This window comes from Trachemys scripta, chromosome 1 (assembly GCF_013100865.1).
Source record: "Trachemys scripta elegans isolate TJP31775 chromosome 1, CAS_Tse_1.0, whole genome shotgun sequence".
NCBI lineage: Eukaryota > Metazoa > Chordata > Testudines > Emydidae > Trachemys > Trachemys scripta.
In genome coordinates, this window is record NC_048298.1 from 246,381,653 (window position 1) to 246,409,449 (window position 27,797).

Below are 27,797 nucleotides of genomic sequence, written 5' to 3' on the forward strand. Positions count from 1 at the left end.
AGCCCTCACCTCTGCCTGCATCCCCAATGCACCTCACAGCTCTGCCGGCACACCGTCACCTCTCTGCACTCCAACACTATTCCACTATAAACAGTTTTTCTCGGCTCTAGGCACTGCACTGGAATCAGATTATAGGAAGGGTGAAGAAATAGCAATAGAACTGTTTTTATACCTGGGAGTGAAGACTTCAGAGAAATGCTTGCTTGTGGTGGGAAGGCGTGGATACAGTAGTGGGGAGGGGGGCAGGTTGGATGGAGGAAAGCACTGGATGAGTCAGGGGCATAGTTGGGGAGGGATGCTGAAGCAGGGCTGGTGAGAAGTGGCAGGAGGACAGGCATGGGAAGGATTGCGGCTGTCTCAGTATGCTAACTACCTAAATGACTACTAACTCCTACCAAGATCATTTCCTGTTCAAAAACCGAGGTAATTCAATGGCAAAAAAAACAAACTACATTAATGCAGCATTACGGCTGCTGGCGGTATGTTGTCCTCTTGCAGAACACTCAGTTTAACAAAACTCAAATGCCTGAAAACTAGGAAACGCAGTTAAGGTTGCTCATGCACCCTTAACTCTGTCCTCTTTCATCAATGCCCAATATAGTTTGTTAACACACCCTGCCAACCCCACAGTTCCCGAAATGTATAAGCTGTTCACCTCCTTTTTCAACCCATTTCATCCACAGGATTCCAGCTAACACAATGAAAGGGCAAAAAGATGGGGAAGGGGAAAGGTTGCTCACACCACCTTTCCTCTACCCTCTTTGGGCAGTGCCTCACTATGCATGTAACATATACTCAAAGAGGCCCTTGGCACTAAGATTCAGGAGGTTCCAGATTCTGGTGTACAGTCACACACTTAGCTACCTCCTCAGACAGAATACCACATGTAAAATTTAAGGACCAGCTCTCTTACACTTACTCACAGGATACAATCTCACTTTCATGTAACCATCATCTAAGCATTAGAATCATGTTCCCCCTCGTTGCTGACAATGCCCTTTGTAGGAATACTCCTGTGCCCTGCTAATTATACAACATGTACACAATTCTAAACTGAAATGATGCATACTGCATCCTGAGAGTACATGTGCAGCTCTTCCCTTAGCATCGTCAACTGCCTCTCCGTTCCCTTCCCCCCATAGTATTAGATGGAATCCTGTAGGTGAGACAGAATGAGTGGAATGTAAAAGGAGGTGAACAGCTTACACATTTTGGGAACTGTGGGGTTGGCAGAGTAAAGGTATCGGTGTTAACAGAGTGGATTTGCTGAAAGAGGGCAGAGTTAAATATGCATGTGCAGCTTTAACTCTGCAGTTCTTGGTTTTCAGATGTTGGAGTTTTGCTCAACTTAACATTCTGAAAAGGCACAACATACCACCAATCAACATTAACTCTGCCTTAATATAGGGTTTTTTTGCCATTTAATTGAATCATTAGTCAAAATGTTAAGATATCAATTGACAGCTGACGTATATTGTTAGTCAGTTTTTTGCTCCCAAAGGATCAGAGAAAGTTTTATATTAAAATTGGAGGAAATCAGTTACTTATCAAGAGAAGACGTATTTATAGGTTGCCAGATTTATTGAGAAAACACAACTAAGAATAGAATCTCAAATTTGAGGTTCTAATCCAAAATCTGACTTGGATACGGGAGAGAAGTGTTCTTCCCTGCCAAATTAAGTTATTATGGAGCCTAAGATCGGTTATTTCTATATAAGGAGACAAAAGGGCTTATGGACACTGGTCTCTTTTCCCAGGGACTAAAATGATCATGTCAAACCATTGGACGATCTCAATCTTAGAAAAAAAACCTTATTTGCCTGAGTTCTGGCAAATCCCAGATCACCCAGTTAACAGTTTATACCATATACTTTTAAAAATGAATATAACATTTAGATACCTAAATACATTTTGTTATTCAAATGACTACTTAACTCTTGCAGCATCACAACCAAATGCAAAGGATGGTCTGGGTATTATTCTTTATACAGAACACTTTTATATGAACAGTTCTGTCATGCCTACTGTGCTTTGCTACATTGCTGTTGCTGGGTTTTGGTAAAGAAAAATTTCCAAATAATTAATTTCTCTTTGACAATCAGAAAGACTGAATACTGCTGGAATATTAAGCGTAGTATTGGAAAGTTCTTCTGATTTATAAACCAGTATCAAAACAAGACAAATTTAGGAATGATCTCTGAAATGAGGCTCATCATAATTAGAGCAACTGTCAGTCCCTCTTCAAGAAAATATTGATTTGTGACAGAGGATAAGAAATCATCATTTTAAACAAATACTCCCATTTCAAATTCACAATCCAATAAAATTACTTCTCCCTACAATTAAAGTATTAAAAAATTCCATATTAAAAACTGCTTTGTACTTTAAAAAAAAAAAAAATATGAAGCACTTCTTCCCATCTTCAAGAGATTATATATTTAATTGTCAATAAGGCCAAATTTAAAAGTCATACATAAGAGATGTTTTAAAAATACAGCTTTGTCTCTATTAGAAGACGTAAATGCAAGGGTCATGTCAGTAGATTGTAAACTCTTCAGGATAGGGAATCTTGTCTTCCTGTGTATCTGTTCTGCTCAACAACTTTATTAATGATCTGGATGATGGGATGAATTGCATCCTCAGCAAGTTCGCAGATGATACTAAGCTGGGGGAAGAGGTAGATAGGCTGGAGGGTAGGGGTAGGGTCCAGAGTGACCTATACAAATTGGAGGATTGGGCCAAAAGAAATCTAATGAGGTTCAATAAGGACAAGTGCAGAGTCCTGAACTTAGGAAAGAAGAATCCCATGCACAGCTACAGGCTGGGGACCGACTGACTAAGCAGAAGTTCTGCAGAAAAGGACCTGGGGATCACAGTGGATGAGAAGCTGGATGATCAGCAGTGTGCCCTTGTTGCCAAGAAGGCCAATGGCACATTGGGCTGTATTAGTAGGAACACTGCCAGCAGATCGAGGGAAGTGATTATTCCCCTCTATTCAGCACTGGTGAGGCCACACCTGGAGTATTGGGTCCAGTTTTGGTCCCCCCACTACAGAAGGGATGTGGACAAATTGGAGATAGTCCAGCAGAGGACAATGAAAATGATCAGGGGGCTGGAGCACATGACTTATGAGGAGAGGCTGAGGGAACTGGAGTTATTTAGTCTGCAGAAGAGAAGAGTGAGGGATAGCAGCCTTCAACTACGCCTCTACCCCAATATAACGCTGTCCTCAGGAGCCAAAAAAATCTTACTGTGTTATAGGTCAAACCGCGTTATATCAAACTTGCTTTGATCCGCCGGAGTGCGCAGCCCAACCCCCCTGGAGCGCTGCTTTACCACGTTATATCCGAATTCGTGTTATACCAGGTTGCGTTATACGGGGTAGAGGTGTACCTGAAGGGGGGTTCCAAAGAGGATGGAGCTAGGCTGTTCTCAGTGGTGGCAGATGACAGAACAAGAAGTAATGGTCTCAAGTTGCAGTGGGGAAAGTCTAGGTTGGATATTAGGAAACACTATTTCATTAGAAGGGTGGTGAAGCACTGGAATGGGTTACTAGGGTAGTGGTGGAATCTCCATCCTTAGAGGTTTTTAAGGCCCGGCTTCACAAAGCCCTGGCTGGGATGATTTAGTTGGTGTTGGTCCTACTTTGAGCAGGGGATTGGAAGAGACCTCAGGGAGATTATCTAGTCCAACGCTAATATTCTATAATTCTATGTTCAGCAATTAGCACAATCGGGCTCTAATCCTGATTGGGGCCTTGGCTACCACAATCAAATATGTAAAAAAAACAGCATGCTGCACATACCATCTGAATCACTCTCTTCAGACTGTGATTTCCTTTGCACTCTTGCCTCATTAGGATTTGCTATTTCTGGAGTAACTGAAAGTGAATGCTGTAGCTCAGAAGTATTCTTTTCTGCTTTTGATAAAACATACTCTACATTTTCAGATTCCCCGTTGCTGGAAATTTCTGTAGTTTCTGCGTGAATCAGAGCTACTGAAGTGGTCTGTGTTTTGGAACTTATTGGTTTCTGCATGCAAATATTCATATTTTCTTGCAGAGAACTTGAGTCCATTTTTGCAGTGTCTTGTTCGTCTTCTGTCTCTTCTTTATCTAGTCTAATGATTTCAACGGAGGAGTCATTTTTAACACAAGGTGTGCACACACCTTTAGGTACAGGAATTAGAAAAAAATCTGACTGACTTTTTTGGTCTGATTCACCATCTTGCATAAGGACTGTGTTTGTCGAAAGAATTGTAGGTAAAAGTAGTGGCTCCTTTCCATCCTTAATTTTAGGAACCTCATCTTCCTCATCTGAACTACTAATAAGATCCTTCACCCCTGACATCTCCATTCGTGTTCTATCAGCACTAGTGGTAATAACTGCTCTGACATCATCACCACCACCACATAGAGCTTGCTGAACAGCCTGTAGTGTTCTTGGTGATACATTGCCTTCAACTATACCGGGGCAGAGAGTGGCTTGGTCCAAATTCAGCTGCCTTTTATCTTCATCCTCTGGCTCCTCTTCTGAGCTGCTTTCTAACATAGCTGCCTGTATAGCAAGCAAAGTTCTGGGAGAAGGTGGTGCTCCAACTGCATTGATAGCCTTCTCTGTCTTTAACTTTTCAGGTGAAGGTGGTTTGGTACTAGCATTCATTTCATTATGTATTTTATCAGGTATATTATATTTAGGTCTTGTGGAAGAATGCCCAACTGAAAGAGTTTCTAAGTGTGTACTGGTGGCTTCCTTTACTTGAATACCTGAAAAAGAAAAAGACTGCTAAGTTTCTTCAAACAAACTGTTTATATATTCTTTTTCTGCTATAATGAATTGGATTTAAAATCATAAGAAGTTGGTGGTTGATAACCAAGTCTTGTATTGCTCTATTTCTCTGCAATGTAATAATTAAGCTTAGTGTTATAGTTCATCATACTGAAAGTATCAACTACAGTAAACTCTTATCCAGCACTTGACCAACCGGCAAGCTCTATAAACTGGCATTTCTGATCTACACTGAAAGTCTGGTTTAGAATGTGGTTGGTGCAGGGCCGGCAGGGGGCTGTGGCATGGGAGGAGATGCAGGGCATACTCTGGGAGAGAGTTTAGGTCCGGGAGGGAGCTTGGAGCAGGGGGTTGGAGCACGGGAGGGGCTCAGAATGCTGGATGGAGGAGGCACTCACCTCCGGCGAATCCCCGTCCCTGCTGTTGCTGGAGGAGGCGTGGCCAGGCAGCTCTGCAGGCATGCTGCCTCCATCTCCGAACGCTGACTCCGCGGCTCCCAGAACATTGGCCGGGAACCTCGGCCAATGGGAGCTGTGGGAGGGTGGAGCCTGCAGACAGAGGCAGCATGCCTGCTTGCAAAGCTACCTGGCTGCACCTCCAGCAGGAGCAGCAGGGATGGGGAGCTGCTTGCGGGGAGCCACCAGAGCCCCCTCCCAGACCCAAACTCCCTTCCAGAGCCCATGCTTCACAGCCCCTCCCATGTCCCTGCCCCACATCCCAAACCCCTCCCTCTGAGTTAACTAGCATTTTTAATTTACTGGCACCCCCCATTCCCCCAGTATGCTGGTTAAAAAAAGATTTCACTGTATATGTTTCTGTACAGGAAACTCAGATTTCTCAACAGTATATTCAAGACAGACAGCAATACAGAGTGCCCAAACCCAGTGAGAAATGTCAGGAAGTAAAAAGATAACATTACAATACCTTTTATCAGAATGTAGTGAGAAGTATCTTCAGAGACTACCCTCTTGCTTTCCACTTCTTTCATGAAGCCCCCCTCATTTTCATATTGGGTTTGGATATGGCCTGAGTCCTGCTGACTCATCTCTTTTTCCACATTTTCTATGTATCGATTGAGGTTGTTTTTTTTTAGCAAACCCTTAAGTTGGTATTGTGAGAAGTCATTGGACTCCTTAAACAAAATGAAAGCTTAAAATTAAACATGAAATAAGCCAAAATCTATTTAAATAAAATGCAATTGCTGAATTTTTGAGGCAAATGTATTCATTGGGCTCTCGAGGAAAGGGCTGTGTTACCAAAAAAATAAAATAAAAAAATTCTCTACATCTCATCACATTCAGACACAGGACATTTTTCTGTTACGGACTGCAGTGTCACAAGGGACTAACATATTAACACAGGATAAAAATAGGTTAATTATTATTACAGACTGAAAATATTCTATAATATCCTGAACCTTATGGAATGAAGATATAGTTTAACTTATTTAATAAAGTTTATCAAATTAGAGGTAACACCTTTGGTGTACACTATTAAAAATGCAATTGTGTATGTGTTACTGTGACACTGCAAATACCTTCTCTCGTGGGGGGTGGGGGGAGTCCTAATGTACTTCCTCTATTATGAGCCCCTCTGGAGATAGATGGAAATTAGATATATCTATATCTAATTTCAACTGGATTCTCCAGGGACCAACTGTCAAAGACAGGGTTTTTGGATTAAAAAATCCTGGTTTTAAACCCCGTGATCCACATAGAGCCCTGATTCTTAGGATAGGATTCCAAGGGCTGGGCCTGCCAGAATCCATGTTAGGGTTGCAGTTAATTCTGGTAAGCTTAATCACATGTGTATAGGTTCTTTGTTTGTTTTTATTATGTTTTACCTTAAGAATAAAATAGACTTGCACAGGATGTGCTATAGGATAACATAATTGTTGACAATCACTCTGTTATCAGTCTCTGAAGAGAAACCAAGCAGATGTCTTTAGGCAACCTGTCTGTGCTGGGAAATAGACAGTGGACTGTGCAGCTTGGGAACACCATGGTCAGAAGGGAGAGAGATGCAGGTCACCCCCCAGAAAGGTAACAGCTGGAAGCAGTCAGTGGGTGCCCTTGCTGTACCACTGAAGGGAAATATAGATGCAGCTGCCCTGGAACTGTGACATTGTTTAATGCTATTATTTTAAATATGCTTAGGAACATTGTTTAAATTCACTGATACCTCTCTTACATGACCAGCAAAAATTGATCATTTAAAAGAGATGGTCCATAACTCAAGAGCAAATAAAATTATAATGGAACCCACACTGGGGTGATTTAAATGTGGTTGCCTATTACGACGTCTATCCTGGCAGGTTTCAATGCCAGCTGCCATCTAAACAGTCCTATTAAGCTTTAAAATATAGCTGTGCTCTCAAAATATGATTTTGAAAATGGCACTGCAGGGTTCCTGTTCTCTCTTAATGACTTTTTACACATTTGCTTAATTTACAAATAAAAAAAAAAATATTTCCCAACTTCCAGCTCTGCATGCAACTTGGGATCTGGAAGTGAAGTTGTTTTCTTTCTACCTGACTTATCATAAATAATAAGATTCACTAAGTTCCAATTACAGAATAATTCCGGTGGTGATACATGAGCCACAATGCAAGACTGGGCAAATTATAAAGCAATCTTGGGTCCGCAATTCTAATAGAAGTCAGAAACTAAAACTCTGAATATATATAGAAAGCAAGTTTGTTAAGAACCATTACCCTGACATTTTTGAGCAGTCACTTTTCTGACATAGCACCAGGAGCTAGGATTTCTTGATATGAGATACCAATGCAGTCTTCATTGGCACTAATGGCAGCAGTTTCTATCCTACTGGCTTTAAAAAAGCTGATGGATTTTTTTAAATTTTACCTCTGGCATTGTCTCAAATAATGTTCTTCGTCGCTTTGTAAACTCCTTTATGTCCGTTAGGATTTCATGTTTCACTTCTGGAGGCAGACTGCTGAAGTCTTCTGATTCAATGTCTACAGAATGAGGATTGTCAAAGAATTCTTCCTGTAAGAAATGAAACAACTTACAAGCACTGATTTCATATAACCAAGGCAACAAACATACATAGAGTCACTTATAACCAAATGGAAACTCAAGTATACAGTATTTAGTCTCTCAAAGCAGAAGTTAGTACAACAAGGCTTTTATTTAAGGCTGTCAAGAGGTGAAAAACAATCATGCGGTTAAAAGCATTAATCGTGCAATTAATCGCATTGTTAAACAATAATGGAATACACGTATACATTTTCAAATATATGGATTTAAATTACAACACAGAATACAAAGTGTACAGTGCTCACTTTATTTTTATTACAAATATATGCACTGTAAAAAAAGAAATAGTATTTTTCAATTCACCTAACACAAGGACTGTAATGCAATCTCTATCATGAAAGTTGAACTTACAAATGTAGAATTATGTACAAAAAAAACCCTGCATTCAAAAATAAAACAATAAAATATGAATCTTTAGTGCATCTGACACGTAAATATCTTGTGACACAGGCTACAACAGTGCCATTTGAATGCTTGATCTCACTTTCAAGTGACATTGTAATTAAGAAGTAGGCAGCATTATCTCCCATAAATGTAAACAAACTTGTTTCTCTGAACAAGAAATAAGTCTGAGTGGACTTGTAGGTTCTAGAGTTTTACGTTGTTTTGTTTTGTTACATAACTGCATTCAAAAACAAAACTACATTTGTAAGTTGCACTTTCATGATCAAGAGATTGCACTACAGTACTTGTATGAGGTGAATTGAAAAATGCTATTTCTTTTATCATTTTTACAGTGCAAATATTTGTAATAAAAATATAAAGTGAGCACTGAACGCTTTGTATTCTATGTTGTAATTGAAATTGATGCATTTGAAAATGTAGAAAACCACTACAAATATTTAATAAATTTCAATTGGTATTCTATTGTTTAACAGTGCGATTAATCACGATTAATTTTTTTGAGTCAATTGCCTGAGTTAACCCATTAATCGACAGCCCTACTTTTATCTTATCTATATGGTACCACACTAAGAAGGGAAACTTAGTTGTTGCCCTAACAAAGCCAAATATTGAAACTGCCAAATTATATAGATAAAGTATTAGGGGAAATTTACTTCTGAGTCAAAGAACAGGTTTCCTATAACAAGCTCATCATATATTTGGCATGAATCACATCATCCAGCCTTACAGGTACAGTGATTCTGATTTTCATGCCTTCAGAAGGATCTGCTTTCTCCTTTTGCAGGAAAACTACTTCAAAATGGTATGTGTTTTGTGAAAGATTATCAGTTTATCTTTGATTATTGCATAAAAGCAAACTTTTAATAATGCTGACATTCACAAAAGCATGTTGCTCAGATAAAGTCATTCTTTTTCTTTCATCCTTTCCCAGAAGATCAGCCTTCCAAAAGGGAGATGAAAGGAAGCATGGAATCTACTTGTGAAAACTCAAGGATTACAAGTGTTTCAATATCAATGTAGGTATGTATGAATGTGTGCATGACTGTTGAATAAATTACAGTGTATGTCCAGATAATTATATTTTTTTTTAAAAAGAGCAACATTTTCAAGCCCTACTAAAAGAAACCATTCATCTCTTTTCTCTTCACAAGTCCAGGAAATGTCATTTGAAACGTTTACCTATCCTGAAAGTATTTTTATTGCTGTGCCATGGTGTTTCTAACCCTAGCAGGTCACAAAACAGACCTTTAAAATATGGTTGTAACCTAGGAGTTTTTTTAATAAATAGCTATATTACTGAAAATTAAATACATAGAATTTGAATAGTTGCACAAAGTCTCAAAGAGCATTAATATTATCAAATATTTTAGGTAGCACCAACAACAGAAATGACACTTTAAAAACAGTTCCCAATTCTGCAATTGGAATCCTGCCAGGTAAACACTTGCATCCATGTGGAGCCACACTGCATATGGATGCAAGAACCTGACTGACCACATCTGACTGCATGATCAGGGCCACAGATAAAAACATTATCTGCCTTACAGTCTAAATAAGACAAGACTAGCACACCCAGATAGACAAAACAGAGCAAAAAAGTGAGGGTTTAAAATTATTCAATGAAGTGAAGAAGGGAAGAAGAAATGCTTGAAGAGAGTGAGCATGCTGAAAGAGTTCCAGTTGTAGGGATAGCATTTGTTGCAGGGACAAGACAAAAGTTGGAATGAGAGCCAAAGGGAGGAGCAGAGACAAACAAAGGGACATAATGATAAAAGAAAAGGCCCAATTGAGTTCAAGTTTTTGAAATGAATAAATTGTGAATTTTGACAGGAGGGACTCCCAACATCCTCTCATACTTTATTGAGAGAAAGAACGACTGAAAAGGTGCATATATTAATTTCTTCTACGTCTTCTGTGATGTTTTACATAGTTAAACTACAGTAACAAAAACTGTATTTTTTCCTCTAAATGGTCCAATATTTCATGAATCACCACCTTAGAAAGAAATACTACAAAACACTGGAAAATTGAGTCTCCAGCTCTCCACCAGGAGACAGCACTAATTTCTATTTTTTGAGATTAGCAAAATATCAGACATTTTAGAAGTTATTGGTCCTTAGACAGGCAATCCTATTTTGACACCAGGAATTAAGTGTGGTACATCTACACACCCCAACCAGTATATTTGTTGGTTCTTCTTGTTAATATTATCCATTTGAAGTGAGTGATTGTATTTGAATATCTTCGTAATTGTGAAATTTTTCAGTTACCTGCAATATTTTTTTTTGGCTCATTCTCTCTTCCCACTCTTTTTCGTCCTCGTCTTCTGAACTAAAATTACAAAAGTAATCAAGGTGGACAAAAAGGAAGCCGTAAGATTTTTTAAACAAATGTACCAATGAAGTTTTTTATAATAAGCAAAATAGAATTAACTTACTGCTTGTTTATGAACAGGAAAACTAAGAAACTAACTAATCTGTAATGTATAATTAAAAAAAGATACAAGCTAGCAGAAAAGATGGAGAGGAACTGGATGGGATACAACGATCATCACTAAAGTCATGACTGTCACAGAGGTCACAGAATCCGTGACTTCCAGAGACCTCCATGACATTGGGGCACCACAGCAGACCAGCCACCGCCAGCAGCAGGACCCCCCAAGCTGCCCAGACGCCATGACCTGTCCATGACTTTTACTAGAAATAACCATGACAAAAATCGAAGCCTTAAATCACCACTACTGGGTAACGAGATACTCAGTCAAGTCTGAACCAGGTCAGTTGTGACAGTTATTTGGAGGCCTCATTCTGATTCTTAGCACAGAAATAGCTACATTAAAAAACTAACAACATAAAAGGTACCCCTGCTGGTTACTCTGATCAGAAAAGAGGCCAACTGAATAGGCCCTGAAACTGATCTAGCCCTCTCATCTTCAAAAGTCACTTAAGATCAGGGTGGAGGCACATGTACAGGTTGGTGCAGGAAAGCTTGCTCTACCAGTCACTTCCATATAGATACAACAGAGGGCTTCCAGCTCCAGGGCTATCAACCCCGCCTCTTTCATGAAAACAAAGTTAACTTTAAATAAATAGCAGCAAGTAAATACAGTTTGCATCCCATGGAGGAATACTCTAGGACAAAGTAGATTTATCAACAATCTCAAAAACAGCATTAAAAACTTTCAGTATGGATTTTAACATCTCAGACTGAGCTACTTGTCTTAGCATTGCTTACCTCTTTTTTTCTTCCTCTTGTAAAGAAGACAATACATACATATCATCAATTTCTTCTCTTCGAACTTGTGAAATGCTGGGCAGTGCTTCATTGCTTAAGAAAAAATGGAAAGGGTTATTAATATCTAAGCAAAAACTGCCACAAACAAGAGGAAAATAATACTTTTGCCCTTGCCTTTTGCCTGTTAAAGCCGTTTTGATAGCCTGTCTTTTCAGGAAAGTTTTCAAGAGTTTTTCGGTAGTTTTCTTAGAGTCACTGACTGCCAATTCTTTTCTTTGTCTTCGTTTAGCCTGCAAACATGAAATGAGTAACATCAGATTTCACTAAAAGGATATTTCTTGTTAACGGAAGATATTTTTCAAATGAATTACTCTTATAATAAGCTGTAAATTGAGACACTGTAGTAACAGATTTTTTTTTATATAAAAAAAGAATGGTTCTCATATTAATGGACATGAGCTTTCCATATTATGCCTGCATAAATATCAGAAACTAGATCATTATCTATAAAAGAGCCCAATCCTGCAATCTTTTCTCATTAACTTCCTGTTTTAAAATTGGTATCTTGGAAGCTGCTAGACTTTTCCTCCTCCCTCATGGTTATCACAAATCTGCTATGATCATATACATCTATCTGGAACCTAAAGCATCTCAGCAGGGTTTTTCCTGGGTTTTGAAAAGGTGTTTTTGTTTTGTTTTTGTTTTTTTAAGATTTCCTGCTTTCTAAGAAAAAGAGGAGAGGCAAATCACATAATAGTATCACATTTCCTTGTTTAAATTAATCAGAATTAAATACAAGTTCTTTGAAAAATAATTAACTTTAGTACTAATCATTTTATAAAAAATAGAACAGATGAATGATCCAGTTTTCTAATAATATGGAGATATACCTATCTCATAGAACTGAAAAGGACCCTGAAAGGTCATTGAATCCAGCCCCCTTCCTTCACTAGCAGGACTAAGTACTGCTTTTGCCCCATATTCTTCAGTGGCCCCCTCAAGGGCTGAACTCACAACCCTGGGTTTAGCAGGCCAATGCTCAAACCACCAAGCTACACTTATAGATTCAAGAACTGGAAGGGACCTCGAGAGGTCATCGAGTCCAGTCCCCTGCCCGCATGGCAGGACCAAATACTGTCTAGACCATCCCTGATAGACATTTATCTAACCTACTCTTAAATACCTCCAGAGATGGAGATTCCACACCCTCCCTAGGCAATTTATTCCAGTGTTGAACCACCCTGACAGTTAGGAACTTTTTCCTAATGTCCAACCTAAACCTCCCTTGCTGCAGTTTAAGCCCATTGCTTCTTGTTCTATCCTTAGAGGCGAAGGTGAACAAGTTTTCTCCCTCCTCCTTATGACACCCTTTTAGATACCTGAAAACTGCTATCACGTCCCCTCTCAGTCGTCTTTTTTTCCAAACTAAACAAACCCAATTCTTTCAGCCTTCCTTCATAGGTCATGTTCTCAAGACCTTTAATCATTCTTGTTGCTCTTCTCTGGACCCTCTCCAATTTCTCCACATCTTTTTTGAAATGTGGTGCCCAGAACTGGACACAATACTCCAGCTGAGGCCTAACCAAAGCAGAGTAGAAGAAGAAGAAGAAGAAACATTGCAGGACATGGCAAGCATTGTTCCCTGCGAGAGATGTGCTGGAATGAGTAAAATAATTCCTCACCCCAATCACAAATAAGTTCCAATCTTTATAGGGCTTTTTTTTTTTTTTTCCATAATTGCAAAGGTATTAAAACAGGAAAGGATTATGAAATGAAAGTCATCTACTACTAAACTGGGTTAGCCCAGGTTCATTATATAGGTACTTGTGAAATTATAACTGACTTCTAATACATAGTGTACTTCACTTAAACAATTGAGAAGAATGGTGGATTCCTGTCATGCTCAATGTCTGAATTTTTTTAACTAACCTTGTAAACTGCACAGAGTCTGCACACTTCCCTACTACTGCTATCTTCATTCTTCCTCTCCTACTTCCTCTTTTCACAGACTTCTTGTGTCTTGTCTTAATTTAGGGTTCAGTCCTGCAACTGATTCTGTGCTGACAACCCCCTCTACAGGATACTGGGCTAGATGGACCTTTCGTCTGACCCAGTACGGCCGTTCTTATGTTATGTTCTTATGTAAACTTAATGAGATTTCTGCACACTTCTATACAACAAACCACAGCAGTGATTCACCATGTAAATTATCTTTATAAACTTGAGATGAAAATGTATCAAACTTACCAACCCAGGCACAAAATCTACTTGCTCACCATTTAGTTTATCATCAAAAATCATTGTGGTAATTATAGATTTTACTCACTCATTTAAAGATACACATGCCCAGTCAAATAAGAAACTAGAATTTTTGAGATTGGTTTAAATATATCAATTCACTTGCATGAGCACAGTAATTAAACATTATAATCTGATCTTTAGACTAGAATTATGCATATTTTCATGCAGAAACAATGTATAAGAGGAGCCTTTGTTTCTGCACTTACTGTTGCTGATTTAAGGCTCATTCCTGCTCTTACTGACATTAGTGGCAGAATTGCCATTCACTACAAAGATGCAGGACTGGGCACCTACTCTATAAACTTTCCTATTGATAAATCTCCATCTTATTTAGCACCAGAAGGAACATAACATAAAATTACTCAAAAAAAAAATACGAACCAAAGTTTGCCTCTTCAGTAGTGGTGCCTCTCCATCAAAAACGAAGACAGGCCGGATTCGAAAAAATAACAACTTGCAGAGTCGATGGAACAAAGTGAGTAGGTGAGCATTTTGTATGGTGTTACCATAACGGTCCCTTGCTCCTTTTACCGCTTGATTCAACCAAATGCTAATATCTTGAAGGGCAGTTAAGAGAAAAAAAAATGTCTAGTCTTACAAGCACATTTCATAATATTAACCATGCAATGAACAAGCTATATTAAATTTATTTAAGTCTAAATCTTGTCTACTGTTCCAAGCCCAAGTAGCTAGGTTTGTATACAAGAAGCCAGTTGATCCTCCAATGAATAGTGAAAACGGGAGAGGAAAGAATTCCTAACACCATCCCCAAGCCAAAGAGCAGCAATGGAGCCACTCTGCAATCAATACAACAACCCTCATTGCTTCTGTAAGTGAATGAAATGTAATAGCTTCCCAGTTTTCATCCATGTTAAGAAGGTGATTTGAACTGATTTTTCCTAACCCAGAAGATAGGCATTAGTTTCCCCTTTTTTGTATTCTAGTTCAAATGACTGTCAGTACTGCAGACATCAGATGAGCTTATGAAATACAGACTCCTATAACCTGTCATTTGTTTGTGTAAGGAATCTAGAACAATAAAGGCACAAGTTTAATTATTGTTTGTTCTTATTTATCATCCCTTGATTCCTACATTTTTACTAGTAATCCTTGAAGTCAAACCATGAAGATAACGAAGATTATAAGGCATTGAAACTACCACTATAGGATAATAAAAATAAAATACACCGAATTTTGGCAAGGGTTCATTTTTGTTCCCAAAAAAAAAAAAAAAAAAAAATACATTCATTTTCTAAAGAGGTGTCCTATGCATGCTCTGATAAATTTTCAGCCAGCATATCTGTCCTAAGCAAAACTGTTATAGAATCTCTTTGGCCCCATTTAGAGTGCTGAAACAAATATGCTTTGCGACCATGCGCTGATGCTCAGATGATGAGTGTGGCATAAGTGGTTTATATAGCATTTATCTATTTATTTTTTTAAAAACTCAGCCATATCCAAACTAAGTTATACCGGTTTGGCCAGCCAGGTAGGCCAGACCATGTCATGTTATAAATGAGTTTTGTTTTTGTTTTTTTTAAAAAAAAAAAAAAAAAAAAAACCTAGCCTATGTCTCTTCCTGAGCTAATGCAGGGTTTTGAAATTCCTCTCTGCACCATTTGGCTAAACTGCAGTGTAACTCATTTCAGTCTGAACCATGACTTTAATATAGAGACTTAGAATGTGTCTTTGATAACACTGAAAAGCCTTTTATTAACAGACTGCACTTTAATGTGTAGAAAAACTTCAGGAACAGAGCTAGGGTCAATCAGATGCAGTATTCCACCTCATCCTCTTTTGGCATGAGCCAAAGGCGAAACCCTACATACACAATTAATTCAGTCCCTTTCAGCTTTGCACACCCTTTACTGGAATATTTCCTTCTATATTTGTGCGTAAGATATAAAGAGCAAACTGGTTAAAGCACTCCTTGCCACTTGATCTTTCCAATCATAAGATTTTATTTGTCAAACTCACAGGGTCTATACCTATACCATGCCTAGTCCTAGCTGATCGTTTTGGTAAGGTCAATTCAGGATATTTCTGAATCTTTTCACAATGGGACAGATGGACCAGCATGTTTCAGCAACAGTAGGTCAACTCGAGGTTTTAAGGATACCAACAGCAAGAATTTTTCCTTCCAAAGTTTCTGGGTTTATAGGTCTTCCAGAGCATTCAAGCAGTTTCCAAAGTCCTTGAACTCCCATTGTTCTTCCTTACTTACTTTGATGAAAAATAATCTATGAGGAAAAGTTGTAAATATTTACTTTATGGTGCAAAGAACCTTGTTTATGAAAACAAAAGGTTTGTTATTAATACAACTTTTATAAACAGCAAAAAGTGTGTTTAGAAGACCCTGCTGTACCGTACTGTGTTAAATGTAAACTACTACAAAAATAAAGTTAAAAAGTTTTGACAAGTTAAAGAAACTGTTTTTGTGCTTGTTTCATTTAAATTAAAATGGTTAAAAGCAGCATTTTTCTTTTGCACAGTAAAGTTTCAAAGCAGTATTAAGTCAATGTTCAGTTGTAACCTTTTGAAAGATCAAAGTTTTGTTCAGAGTTATGAACATTTCAGAGTTACGAACAACCTCCATTCCCGAGGTGTTCATAACTCTGAGGTTCTAATGTATATACAAATTATTAGCATAAAACCATAATCTTGAGGGTATGTTCAATACTGCCCTGAGCAGCGTTGGAAGTGAGGCATGGAGCTGAACAAAACTTGGCAGTTCTGGCTGGTGAGGATGCTCACTTGAGGGGGGCTGGTGGATAGCTGGGTACCAATGGAGGAATCTAAGTAGGAAGCTAGGTGGGTGGATGTTGGGGATGCTGAAAAACAAATGATACTGGGGATTTGGGGACCAAGCGTGTTCATGGTCATGGGGAGCAAGGGATACTGTAGCTAGGTGGGAGCCTGGTGTGGGAAACCCTGGGAAGCTAGGGGCCAGTATTAGGCCTCACCTTATCTGCTGATGTTGCACTTCCTCCTCCAGCTGCTCATTCCTGGCCCTGGTGAAACAGAAGGAACAGCAAAAAAGGCGGCAATTAACTGCCTAGTGACTAGTCCACAGGCAGTCTAGTGGCCAAAATACAAAACTGCAGTCGAATGCCTGTTGCCTTCACACAGCTCACCTAGACAAATGACATTTCAGATAAGATGTGAGAATGCACGACATGGCTGTCAAAAAATGACTGCAACACAAAATACATGACACTTCATAGCCCTGTCTTTTATATATAGCAAGGGCGCTCCACCTCCAGTACTTCCAGTTCTCAACTACAGGAGTATTGCACAAGGTGAGAGGTGATCTCTCACAGCAGAAAAAGTGCAGGCCATAAGCAGGCAGTGCAGATCTCAAAGCACTGGCAGCAGCTCACTGTGAAATACATGTAAACTGCGGTAAATTGTACCAGATGCAATTTCCCAATGGAGTTAAGATACAGCCCCAAATAAAGCATAATACACTCATCTGTTAGATACTTATATGGAGCCACTACTATAGCATCTAGCACCTCACAATCTTTTTAATCTATTTAAAAAAAACTCTGAGATATAGGGAAGTACTATTTTCCTTCAAAGAGACCAAATGATTTGCCCTAGGTCACACAGTAAGTCTGTGGCAGAAGAAGGACTTGAACCCAGGGTTCCTAAATCCTAGGCTAGTGACAAATGGTTTGAACACTGGACCATCCTTCCTCTGTTGGCCATGACAAAACATGAATCATTGTTGTAAAGTCTGCACTAAAGAGAAAAACATGCAACGTTTTGGCCAACTTGAAATAGAAAAGAGAAAAGAAAAAAGAAAGGTGAACGCTGGTTCTCCACTTTAACAGAGCATCAGCAAAACACTGCAATGTTTGGTGGAGTATTTATTTGATCAAAGTTCTCTGATCTCCTCCTCCCACCCACGATCTTTTGATCTTTTTTGTACGGTTGTTTATTTATAAAACCCGAATTTGAGCTAAATCTGACCTGACCATTTCCTTTTAGTCTTTTTAAAGATAACAAGAGGTGCAACAACAAAAACCCACCGGCCCTGGAAAGTCTAATTGATACTGTACAGATCATATTTATCCCTTCAAATAGTTTACTTCAACTTCGTTTCCCTTCAAATAGGGAAACAAAATAAGGGTTATTCCAGCAAAAGTAAAACTCCCTGAGTTCAGGAAATGAACTTGCAGCGAGGAATGAAAACGCACCTCTGTAAACCCACCCATGTTGCTGGCGGGCAGGGCCGTTTGCCTTTCAGAAGACAGCAGGACAAATCTCTGTAATAAAAAGGGTTTTTTTTATATTTCAGGGCTGCACGAGCCCCCCGCGGGGGGCAGGGACGGGCAGGTGCCAGGCACAGGCTGCCAGCGGGGAGCCCGGCTCTGCCACAGCGACTGACGGGAGGCTACTCTCCAGCTACTCTAGTCTCGCGGCCGCCCCCGGGCCCGGCTCTGCCCCCAGCAGGGGGAGCGGCCGCCGCGGCCTGGCCTGGCCGTAGGGAGGGTCGGTTCCGAGCCCTCCCCCCGCGGCGCGACGCGGCGCACACCGGCCTACGCGCCCCACCCTGCAGCGCCGGGCCGGGCCGGTTCCCGCCGAGCCGGTTCCTTCTCCGCCGCGGAACTGGCCGAGCCCCGGCCCCACAGCAGCCCAGCCTCGCCCGCCGATCGCTGTAGGGAGCATGCGCGGGCTCGGGGCATGCTGGGAGTTGTAGTTCGCTCTCAACTGAAACTAACTGCGCGCGCATCCCCCATTTTATCCCCGTTGGAAGGCGGCTCTTTCAGGCGCCCTTTTCTCCCGCTCGGGGCGGGGAGCCGGGGGTTCGGGCGTGGGCCATGCGCTGAAGCTTTTCTGTGCCACGCCAAGGGCTAGAAACTTAAGTCCCGATTCTGCCTACGCACACTTACGTACCTGCGTAACTTTACATTTGCTTGAAGTCAATGGGACTGCCCGTCAGTGCCGCTCACAGCAGTAAAGTCAAGCACGTGCAGAAGCAGTTTCAAGATTGGGACCTTGCCCTCTCCCCCTTTTCTTTTTAATTGCAACCTGAGATTCTCATGTTACTTGACTCCAAGTTAGGGGGATTAATAAAAACAACAAATATGGCAAGTCTTCAGATAAAATGGAGAACTCACAACACTGCCAAATAGATAAAGGCATGTCAGAATGTGGCTCGTAATTTGTGATTATTTTGTCGCAAACCATGTGTTGTAGGTGTTTCTACTGTCAAGAGAAACTTAAATAAAATGTGCCCTGTGCACTAAAGGCCAAATCCTGATAGATGCTGAGCACTTGCAAGTCAATGTGATACTTAATGGAGGGAACCTAAACTTCACAAAACCTATGTTCATGGACAATCTCAGGACCCATAAACATATGACAACCATTACATAACAAGAACTTATACATAACTCTTATTAATTACATACATACACCCTACATGGATGCATCCGAAGCATGCACAATTTAACTAAGGGGCCCCATTCTTTACACCCCCAGGCGTGCCTTCAAAAGGCCTGCTCCTGGCTGGAAGGCAGCTTCAGCCTGGCCAGAGGAAGGGTGGGGCTTCTTCCTGGTGTTTCTGTTACTCCACCGGGAACCATTCTGACTGTTCTGCAGATGGTAGAACCGTGCAGCTCTGTGAATTTGGCCATCGCTCCACAGGAGCTGTAGTTATATCTACTGAGGATGGCCTGTTGGTTAGATATATGGAGCTGCAACCTCCCCTCTCCCCATCGAGTAAGCCTTCCTGTCAAACAGATCTAATTTTTCTGCCTCTTGGGTTTTTGGGGAAGGGCCCTGGTAGCCTTGGCGCTCCTACTGGTTGGCAGCATCCACTACCAGAGAGTCTGGTGGAGGGTGGGTGTATAGGTGCTCATAGCCCTTTGAGGGGACAAAGTGAGACCTGCACTCATTCCTCTTTGCAGTTGGAGGCAAAGAGCACAGGGGTCTGCCACAAGGTCTTAGTGACCTCACTACTTGTTTTAATTAGTGACAGAGCAACGTGGGAGGGACCCAAGGGGGCGAGGATGTCGACCATGGAATCAGCGTCCTCCATCACTACCTCCGCCTGGATCCCCAACTTCTGTGCCACCCTTCTGTGCAGCTGCTGTCAATAAAGCTGGATGCCTGCTTCTGAGAGTGACCAACCTCACCCCATCCTGTGAGCAGCAGGCCCCTGCTTGTAGAATGGTAATTGTTAATTGTTCAATGTTTCTTTAATGTTATGTTGTAGTGCTATTTTATGCATATGCATTGGGTATTTGTTTGTTACATTGTAATAAGTCCAATGTTGTTATATTGGAGACCTTATGCATATATATTAAAAGTTCAGTGTGTACCAACTTGCACTATTGTATTTGTCTCATAGTCTATATAGTCTCTTGTACCACTTAAATATATGATTTTGAACAGTAATCTAATTGTGCCTTATTACTTATACATTGTAATTTTTTCCTTTCTTGCTTTACCTATTATACATTGCAATTTCTTTTTTTTTCTTTCCTGTGTTACTGAATATACTGTAATCACCTAATTTTTCCCCTCAATAAATAAGATTTTGTTTTCGAAGTATTACTACTTGTATGTCTGTTCTTGATCAGAGGGCTGTATCTATGTCCTTTCAAGAGTTAGCAGAAGTAGCCTGCTCTGGGGAGTCCTCTGCGGGTCAGAGACAAACCCCCTGGTAATACTCTGGCAATTCTTTTAGGGCAGATCACCACTTTTCTTCCCCATTTGGATAGACAAGCCAGTACTGGGATACCTTAAGTCCAAATAGCAGGGTAACAAATTGGCGTCCCTGGGTTGGCTCGTGCTAGTTTACCTATCTGGATGTTAAAGGTATAGCACTCCCTATTGGAAACAAAAAGCAATAGATAGACAAGCTGCTATGAAGTTGGTCATTTCAGCTGCAAAAGAGGAAAAAAGAATAAATCATGTAGCCTGCAGAAGACACATTCATCCACTAAAGGAAGAATTGAAAGCCAGCAGAGGAGCCATAACAGCAATAAAGTCCCTAGAGTGGTGAAATCAGATGAAGAAGACATGGTTCTCCTTGCTATGATGATAATCCCAGAGTCCATTCCAGAATTTTAGTCCACCGAGGGAAGAGCCAGAAGAATATCAAAGGCCACCTCCCATAGCTCCAATTATTACCTCCACAGTAACCAAAACTACTACCAATGGAAACAGAGGGGGTACAGAAGAGAGGGTAGAGGAAAGACTCTATGCCCCTGTTATAACTATAAAGGGAAGGGTAACAGCTGTTCTGTGTACAGTACTATAAAATTTCTCCTGGCCAGAGACTCCAAAATTTTTTTCCCTGTAAAGGGTTAAAAAGCTCAGGTAACCTGGCTGGCATTTGACCTAAAGGACCAATAAGGGGACAAAATACTTTTAAATTTTTTTTGGGTGGGGGGGGGGAAGGGAAGGCTTTTGTTTGTGTTTTTTGTTTTGGTTGTGTGTTTGCTCTCGGGACTGAGAGGGACCAGACATTAATTTAGGTTTTTTACATTTTTTTAAACAAGTTTTTTTATTTTAAACCTGTAAGTAAACAGCCAGGCAAGGCGTGTTAGGTTTTTTTTGTTTGTTTGTTTGTTTTTTTAACTTGTAAATGTACCTTTTACTAGAGGGTTTATTTTTGTTTGCTGTACTTTGAACCTAAGACTAGAGGGGAGTCCTCTGAGCTCTTTAAGTTTGATTACCCTGTAAGGTTAATTTCCATACTGATTTTACAGAGATGATTTTTACCTTTTTTTTTAAATTAAAAGCCTTTTTTTTTTTAAGAACCTGATTGATTTCTTCTTGTTTTAGATTCCAGGGGGGTTGGAACTGTATTCACCAGAAGTTGGTGGGAGGAAGGAGGGGAATGGTTAATTTTTCCTTGTTTTAAGATCCAAGGGGTTTGGATCTGTATTCACCAGGGAATTGGTGAAAGGTTTCTCAAGGCTTCTCAGGGAGGGAATGGTGGCAGCGGGACCAGAGCTAAGCTGGTAGTTAAGCTTAGAAGTTTTCATGCAGGCCCCTACATTTGTACCCTAAAGTTCAAAGTGGGGATATAGCCTTGACAGCCCCTGAGCAAATTAGAGCTCTAGGAAAATCCATGGGTCCTTTGAACAGGAACACAGTGATCAGATGACTAGCTAAGACAACAGGGATACCTGGATTAACAGGAAATGATTTCTATGCGTTAATAAAAGAGTGCATAAATTCAGATGAATTTGCTGGGCTTCCTTATGATATCCAGGGAGGAGGAGAAGGTGATACTGATACAATAGGTAAAGAAATCTTGAAGTTTTTCTTTCCTGGAGAACATCCAGTGGCATGGTTTCATCAGGAAAAGCAGCCATCAAAGGAAAGACCTGAACCATACATAGCTAGAAAGAATTTGTTATACAAACATGCAGGAATCATCCCATTAGGATATCAATTGATATATGATTCACCACAGTATAAAAGAGCGTTAATACTAGGATTTGATCTAATGATCAGAATGGTGATGATCTCTGATAATCCTGCACATACCCCCCTCCACATTATAGAAGATAAAGTGAAAAGACTATATGAAATACAGCGTGAGACAATGCCACCTCCGAAATTACTTCAGAAAAGAAAACCTGAGAAAGTATCAGTAATAACTTTCTATAACAATGGCCCCAGAGGACAAGGAAATCAAAGTCAGCAAAATAGAGAAAGAAAGAGAATAGGAACAGAAAGTTCGTTCCTCATGAATCAAGAAAAGGTGATCTAGGAAGAAATTGGTTACGTGGAGAACTGCTGCAGTATGACTCTAAAAACAAATTCATGGGCTTCCTACAAAAGAACTACTTTGAAGATTGGTGAATCATAAAAGGAGCATGCTGACGGCTCCACCTCACCCTCCAAATCAAGCTTAGGAAGGCTGAGCGCCCCCCATCTCCCCAATATTGGAAAAAGAACATCATGCTAATGTAGTGGCACATCTACAAGCGGATGACTGGGGGAGACCCACTGTGTATATGGAGTTCAATAGGGGAGCATTCAGACAAAATATGTTAATAGACACAGGTGACACATTTTCTTCAGTTAGTACAAAGGATAAGAATTTATTTGGACCTCCTGTAATAGTCAGGAAGCTGCAAGGATTTAATGAAGCAATGAGTAGAGTACCATTTAGTGCTCCAGTTCATTTTCAATTAGGGAGGAAGAAAAAGGTAAAGAACACTTTGGTATGATGAATTTAGATGGTGATGGAATAATTGGTGTTGATGTATTAGGTAAGCTTGGGGTAACAGTAGATTTGGTAAATAAAGTATTATGGGAAATACCATCAATAAGGCCAGAACAATAGATCTACCAATTGTTATTGAGGCAGGATATAGGTTAGCTGCTATCAAAGCAGCAGAAGAAATAAAATGGGCTTATTGGCCAACAGAGGTTCTGGAAATAGCACAAAAGTATAAGGAAGTCTGGGCAACCAGTAAGGCAGAATGTGGAAAAATAGAAGCAGAAGTCTTGGTCACTGGACCAGATCCCCCACTTCAAAAGACAGTATAAATATTCTAAGGAGGCAGAACGTAGTTTAATGAAAACTATCCAAGGGCTTTTAGAATAAGGTATAGAATAGTTGAACAACAGAATACCAATAATGCAGCTATTTGGCCAGTTTTAAAGGCAGATCGTAAAACTTGGAGACTATCTATCGATCTTAGGCCTCTTAATAAAGTGACTCCAATGACAGCTCCAGTAGTGGCAAAGTATCTCAAAGTAACTGCCTCTATGATCGGAGGAGCATGATGGTTCACTGTTTCAGATTTAGCCAATGCATTCTTTGCAATTCCTTTGCATCTGGACTCCTGGTACAAGTTTGCCTTTACATTCCAAGGAAGACTGTTTTATTTTTGTCAATCTCCACAAGGTTTCCATAACAGCTCTGCTATCTGCCATATGGATGTGAACAAATATGGGATAACATGCCTAATAAAGAGAACATCATATTATATGTACATGATATCCTTATAAGCACAAAAACTAAGTAAGAGAATTTAGAAATTTAGAAAGAATTAGATCACGTATTACACAAAATAAAGGAAACAGGGTTTAAGGTTAGTCCAGAAAAAGCTCAAATATGCCAACAGCAAGTAAACTACCTAGGGCTAACGTTAGGACAAAAGGGACGATCACCAGATTAACAATGGGTAGAATTATTGCAAAAATTACCAGCCCCCAGAGGCATATCTACTTTAAGATAGTTTTTGGGTATGACAAGACAAATTTCTCAAGAGAATTATGCAGAGAAAGCCAGCCCAAAAGGGTAATAAGTGGGAATGGGGATTAGAACAGCAGGAAGCTTTTATGCAGCTTAAGAAAGCATTAGCACAAACCCCAGCTTTAGCATACCCAAAAGTAGGACAACCTTTTATGCTCCAATTGGCTACTACCAGTACTGGAATGAGTGCTGTATTGAGTCAAGACCATGGAACAGGTCTTCGACCACTGGCATATGCCTCTAAGGTTCTGAATTGAGTGGAACAAGAATTTATTCCTTGTGAGAAAGAGGTATTAGCCTTGGTTTGGGTTTTGCAACATTGAGTGTATTTAGTAGGACTATCTCCAGTGCTTCTTAAGACATCACATTCACCTGTGAAATATGTATTAACAGGAAAAATTAATAATGCACGTTTCTAGTCCTAGATTAGCAAAATGGATGTTAGCCATGCTAAATAAAAATGTAACAATGGAAAAGATCCCAGTTTATCAACAGTTTCGTATGGTCTTATAACTGAAGGAGAATAGCATCAATGTCCCCTACCAGAAATGGACCAGTAATGGGATATCTTAAGTCCAAACAGTGGGATAACACCATTATCAACGGTCCTGCTTCTCCCACACCTGCCTTTACTTCCCCTGCAAATTAGTTTCTCTTATAGAAAAGAAATGCTGCCCTTTTAAATTCATACGCTTAATATATCCCACAACATGATTTTCTTAAACAAAGATACTTTAAAAAAAAAGCAGATACAATCCATACAACAGCAGACATATTATGGACTCAGTCATAAAGGCGCCATTCAGGAAACTTCAGTGGGGCTACTCCACTGAGTGAGAGAAGCAGGAATAGTCCCTCAGTTAGAGGATAAACTCTTCAAGACTACGAATAGGGACATTCCCAAAACAAACAAATGACAAAGTAGAAAACAAATTTTATTAGATGAAGAAAATTGTCTAAAAGTCTCCCGTTTTTTGGTTAACAAAAGCAGCAAACCACAAAAAACCCTGCATTCCATGACAAGAGTTCATGTCAACAAAATTAATCCTTGAGCACATCATTTGTATATAGAATGTTATAACTGCTAAAATGTTTTTGGGCAAACAAAGTTATATTAGTCCAAATATAGGTGCTTTACCTGGAAACATGAAAAATATAAATTGTTTGCTGACAGATACACTGTAGGACTGCTAGCATTTTTTGGTACTTAATTTTTCTATGAGGGGTGACACTATTAACAAGTAAAAACACTAAGAAATTTGGAGACACAATGAAGGAAAAGAACAGCCAACAGGCCAAAGTGTGTTCAGCTTGGTCATCAGCAAATTCAACTTCATTTTTATTTAAGAAGCCTGTGGAAAATGAAGCGAATTCAATGCTCACAAAGGTGCTGTAGTCAGAAGTCTACTACTTTATCTACACAACAGGCAGAGGAGAGGTAACAGCACAAGCCCACCCTACAGTTGTGCCTCAAGCCTGACCCAGAGTAATGCCATTTTCCCTGTACAATCCATCTCAGGCTTTTCAGATATAATAGCACTAATTGGTACCAGTTGGCAAAATATAATTATTTTAAGGGACATGGACACTAGTCCACTGGGAATTAGACTGAGACCACCCACTCAGTTAAATTTGACAAGTTTTGTATTACAGTATTTCTAATTGACAATGGCAGCCTTCCTGAATTTAAAATAAAAATAAAATGTTAAAAAGGAAGGAAATGTCTACATTTTTACCCTTATACAGTATGCAGAATAATCAATCACTTTGGAAAGTCATAAGATATAAAGTTTCATGCTTTGAATACTTTTCAATGCTGTTTGTTTACATAAATGGCTTTTAACACAATTTGTTCTTTTGTTTTCACGGTCCCAAATGCAGTTCAATTATTTGAAGTAACAGTTTGCTTATTATATTTACGCTAATTACAAAGTACAATAATCTGTGCTTATTTGTTAGTTTACACGTCTGATGTCACCCATCACAACCACACACAGGCGTATGTATTTAAATAACTATGAGATTGCATTTTATACCATTTCTATTCATATGTACTCTAGGCTTAATAAACTCCTACTATGTCTTAGCAAAACTTTAGTACATCAGCTGTGCTGTACTAAAGTTAATTTCTATCATTCCCATCATAATCAGTATAACTCTGATATCCACTGTTCCTCCTCTCATGAAGATTATACATCTTCTTCCACATGGGCTCTTGATGGAAACCAGCACTGAAAGATCTACCCAGATGTCCATGCTGTTTCTTGGTGATATTGTCTTCGCTTTCAGATTTGGCAATTCCCTGTGCTTGTGGTTGTATATCTCGTCTAATGTTTCCAAATGGGAAGTTCCAAGGACCAAACCTTTGCCAGTTAAGTCTCTGAAAAGCAATGATACAATGCAGGTTTCCTCCTACCTGACAAAAGGTAAAAAGCGTTTTGTTAAAATGTGTGCAAAGCAAAGTACTTAAGTATTATTTATGAAAATATTTTGAATATTTGTTAACAAACTGCTTTAGTTTAGTTTCTTCAACTCTTTTACTAGTTCCCTTCCTAATCTTCTACACAATACTTAAGTTTCCCTATCTAGCATTCACAAGCCAGCATAATCCAGCTTCTGCCTACCTTTGTTAGCCTTTACACTCTCCACCCAAAATGCACAACTACCAGAGTGTTTCTGTCCTCTTTCTATTCATCTTCAGATTTTCTTCCATGCACCCTTCCTTGCACCTAGAAGAGAGGGTTACTCACCTTGTGCAGTAACTGAGGTTCTTTGAGATGTGTGCCCCTGTGGGTGCTCCACTTCAGGTGTGGGTACATCCCGACGCCGTTGATTGGAGATTTTCGGTAGCAGTGCTTGGACAAATGTGCATGCGCAGTAGCTGTCTTGCGGCGCCGTTGGAGTCTCCTTTAGCGCATGCACGGCCTGACCCCCTCAGTTCCTTCTCTACTGTAGAGTCCTTGTATCAAACTCCAAAGTAGAGGGGAGGAGACTAGGTAGTAGAGCACCCACAGGGATACACATCTCTGAGAACCTCAGTTATTGCACAAGATGAGTAACCCTCTCTTCTTCTTCGAGTGCTGTCCCTGTGGGTGCTCCACTTCAAGTGACTGTAGAGTAGCATCCACAAAGGGGGACTCTGAAGTTACTTGCATAGTGGAGGAGAGGTCTGTTAGGCCTAGTATGGCATCAGCTCTTGAGGCTTGTATAATTGCATAGAGGTTAGTGAACTTATGTTCTGAGGCCCATGTAGCAGATCTCTGAAATGGGTACATTATTTAGAAATGCAATGAATGCTGCCATGGATCGTGTGGATGCTGCAATGGATCTGACACCCATTGGGGGTTCTGTCTTATATGTTTGATAACATAAGCAAATGCAGCTCGAGATCCACTTAAATAGTCTATGTTAGGATATAGCAGAGCCCTTAGATCATTCTGTCATTGAGATGAAGAGCCTTGGGGATTTGCAGAAAGACTTTGTTTTGTCCAAATAAAAGGCTATAGCTCGTCGAACATCGAGGGTATGCGACATGGCCTCCTGTGTGTTTCTGTGTGGTTTAGGATAGAGTATAGGAAGGTGAATAGGTTGATATGGAAGGTTGAAGCTATTTTAGGGAGGAATTCTGTTCTGTCATCTAGTACCACTGGGAACAGTCTAGATCCATCCTCTTTGGAACCCCTTTCAGGTAGTTGAAAGCAGCTATCAAATCCCCCCTCATTCTTCTCTTCTGCAGACTAAACAATCCCAGTTTCCTCAGCCTCTCCTCATAAG

General features: G+C 39.9%; 1 protein-coding gene across 1 annotated transcript in view; it reads right to left on the reverse strand.

Annotated features, from left to right (window-relative positions):
• LOC117879737 (DNA repair protein complementing XP-G cells-like) overlaps positions 1-27,797 on the reverse strand; it is a 68,361-nt gene that overhangs the window by 19,043 nt on the left and 21,521 nt on the right. The window contains exons 11-20 of the mRNA XM_034775023.1: positions 26,153-26,439; positions 16,750-16,797; positions 15,906-16,003; positions 14,168-14,343; positions 11,660-11,775; positions 11,486-11,578; positions 10,522-10,582; positions 7,652-7,795; positions 5,712-5,919; positions 3,806-4,765 (exon numbers count right to left, since the gene is read on the reverse strand). Coding sequence (XP_034630914.1) covers positions 3,806-4,765; positions 5,712-5,919; positions 7,652-7,795; positions 10,522-10,582; positions 11,486-11,578; positions 11,660-11,775; positions 14,168-14,343; positions 15,906-16,003; positions 16,750-16,797; positions 26,153-26,439 — 2,191 coding nt within the window. The remainder of the gene's footprint in view (positions 1-3,805; positions 4,766-5,711; positions 5,920-7,651; positions 7,796-10,521; positions 10,583-11,485; positions 11,579-11,659; positions 11,776-14,167; positions 14,344-15,905; positions 16,004-16,749; positions 16,798-26,152; positions 26,440-27,797) is intronic.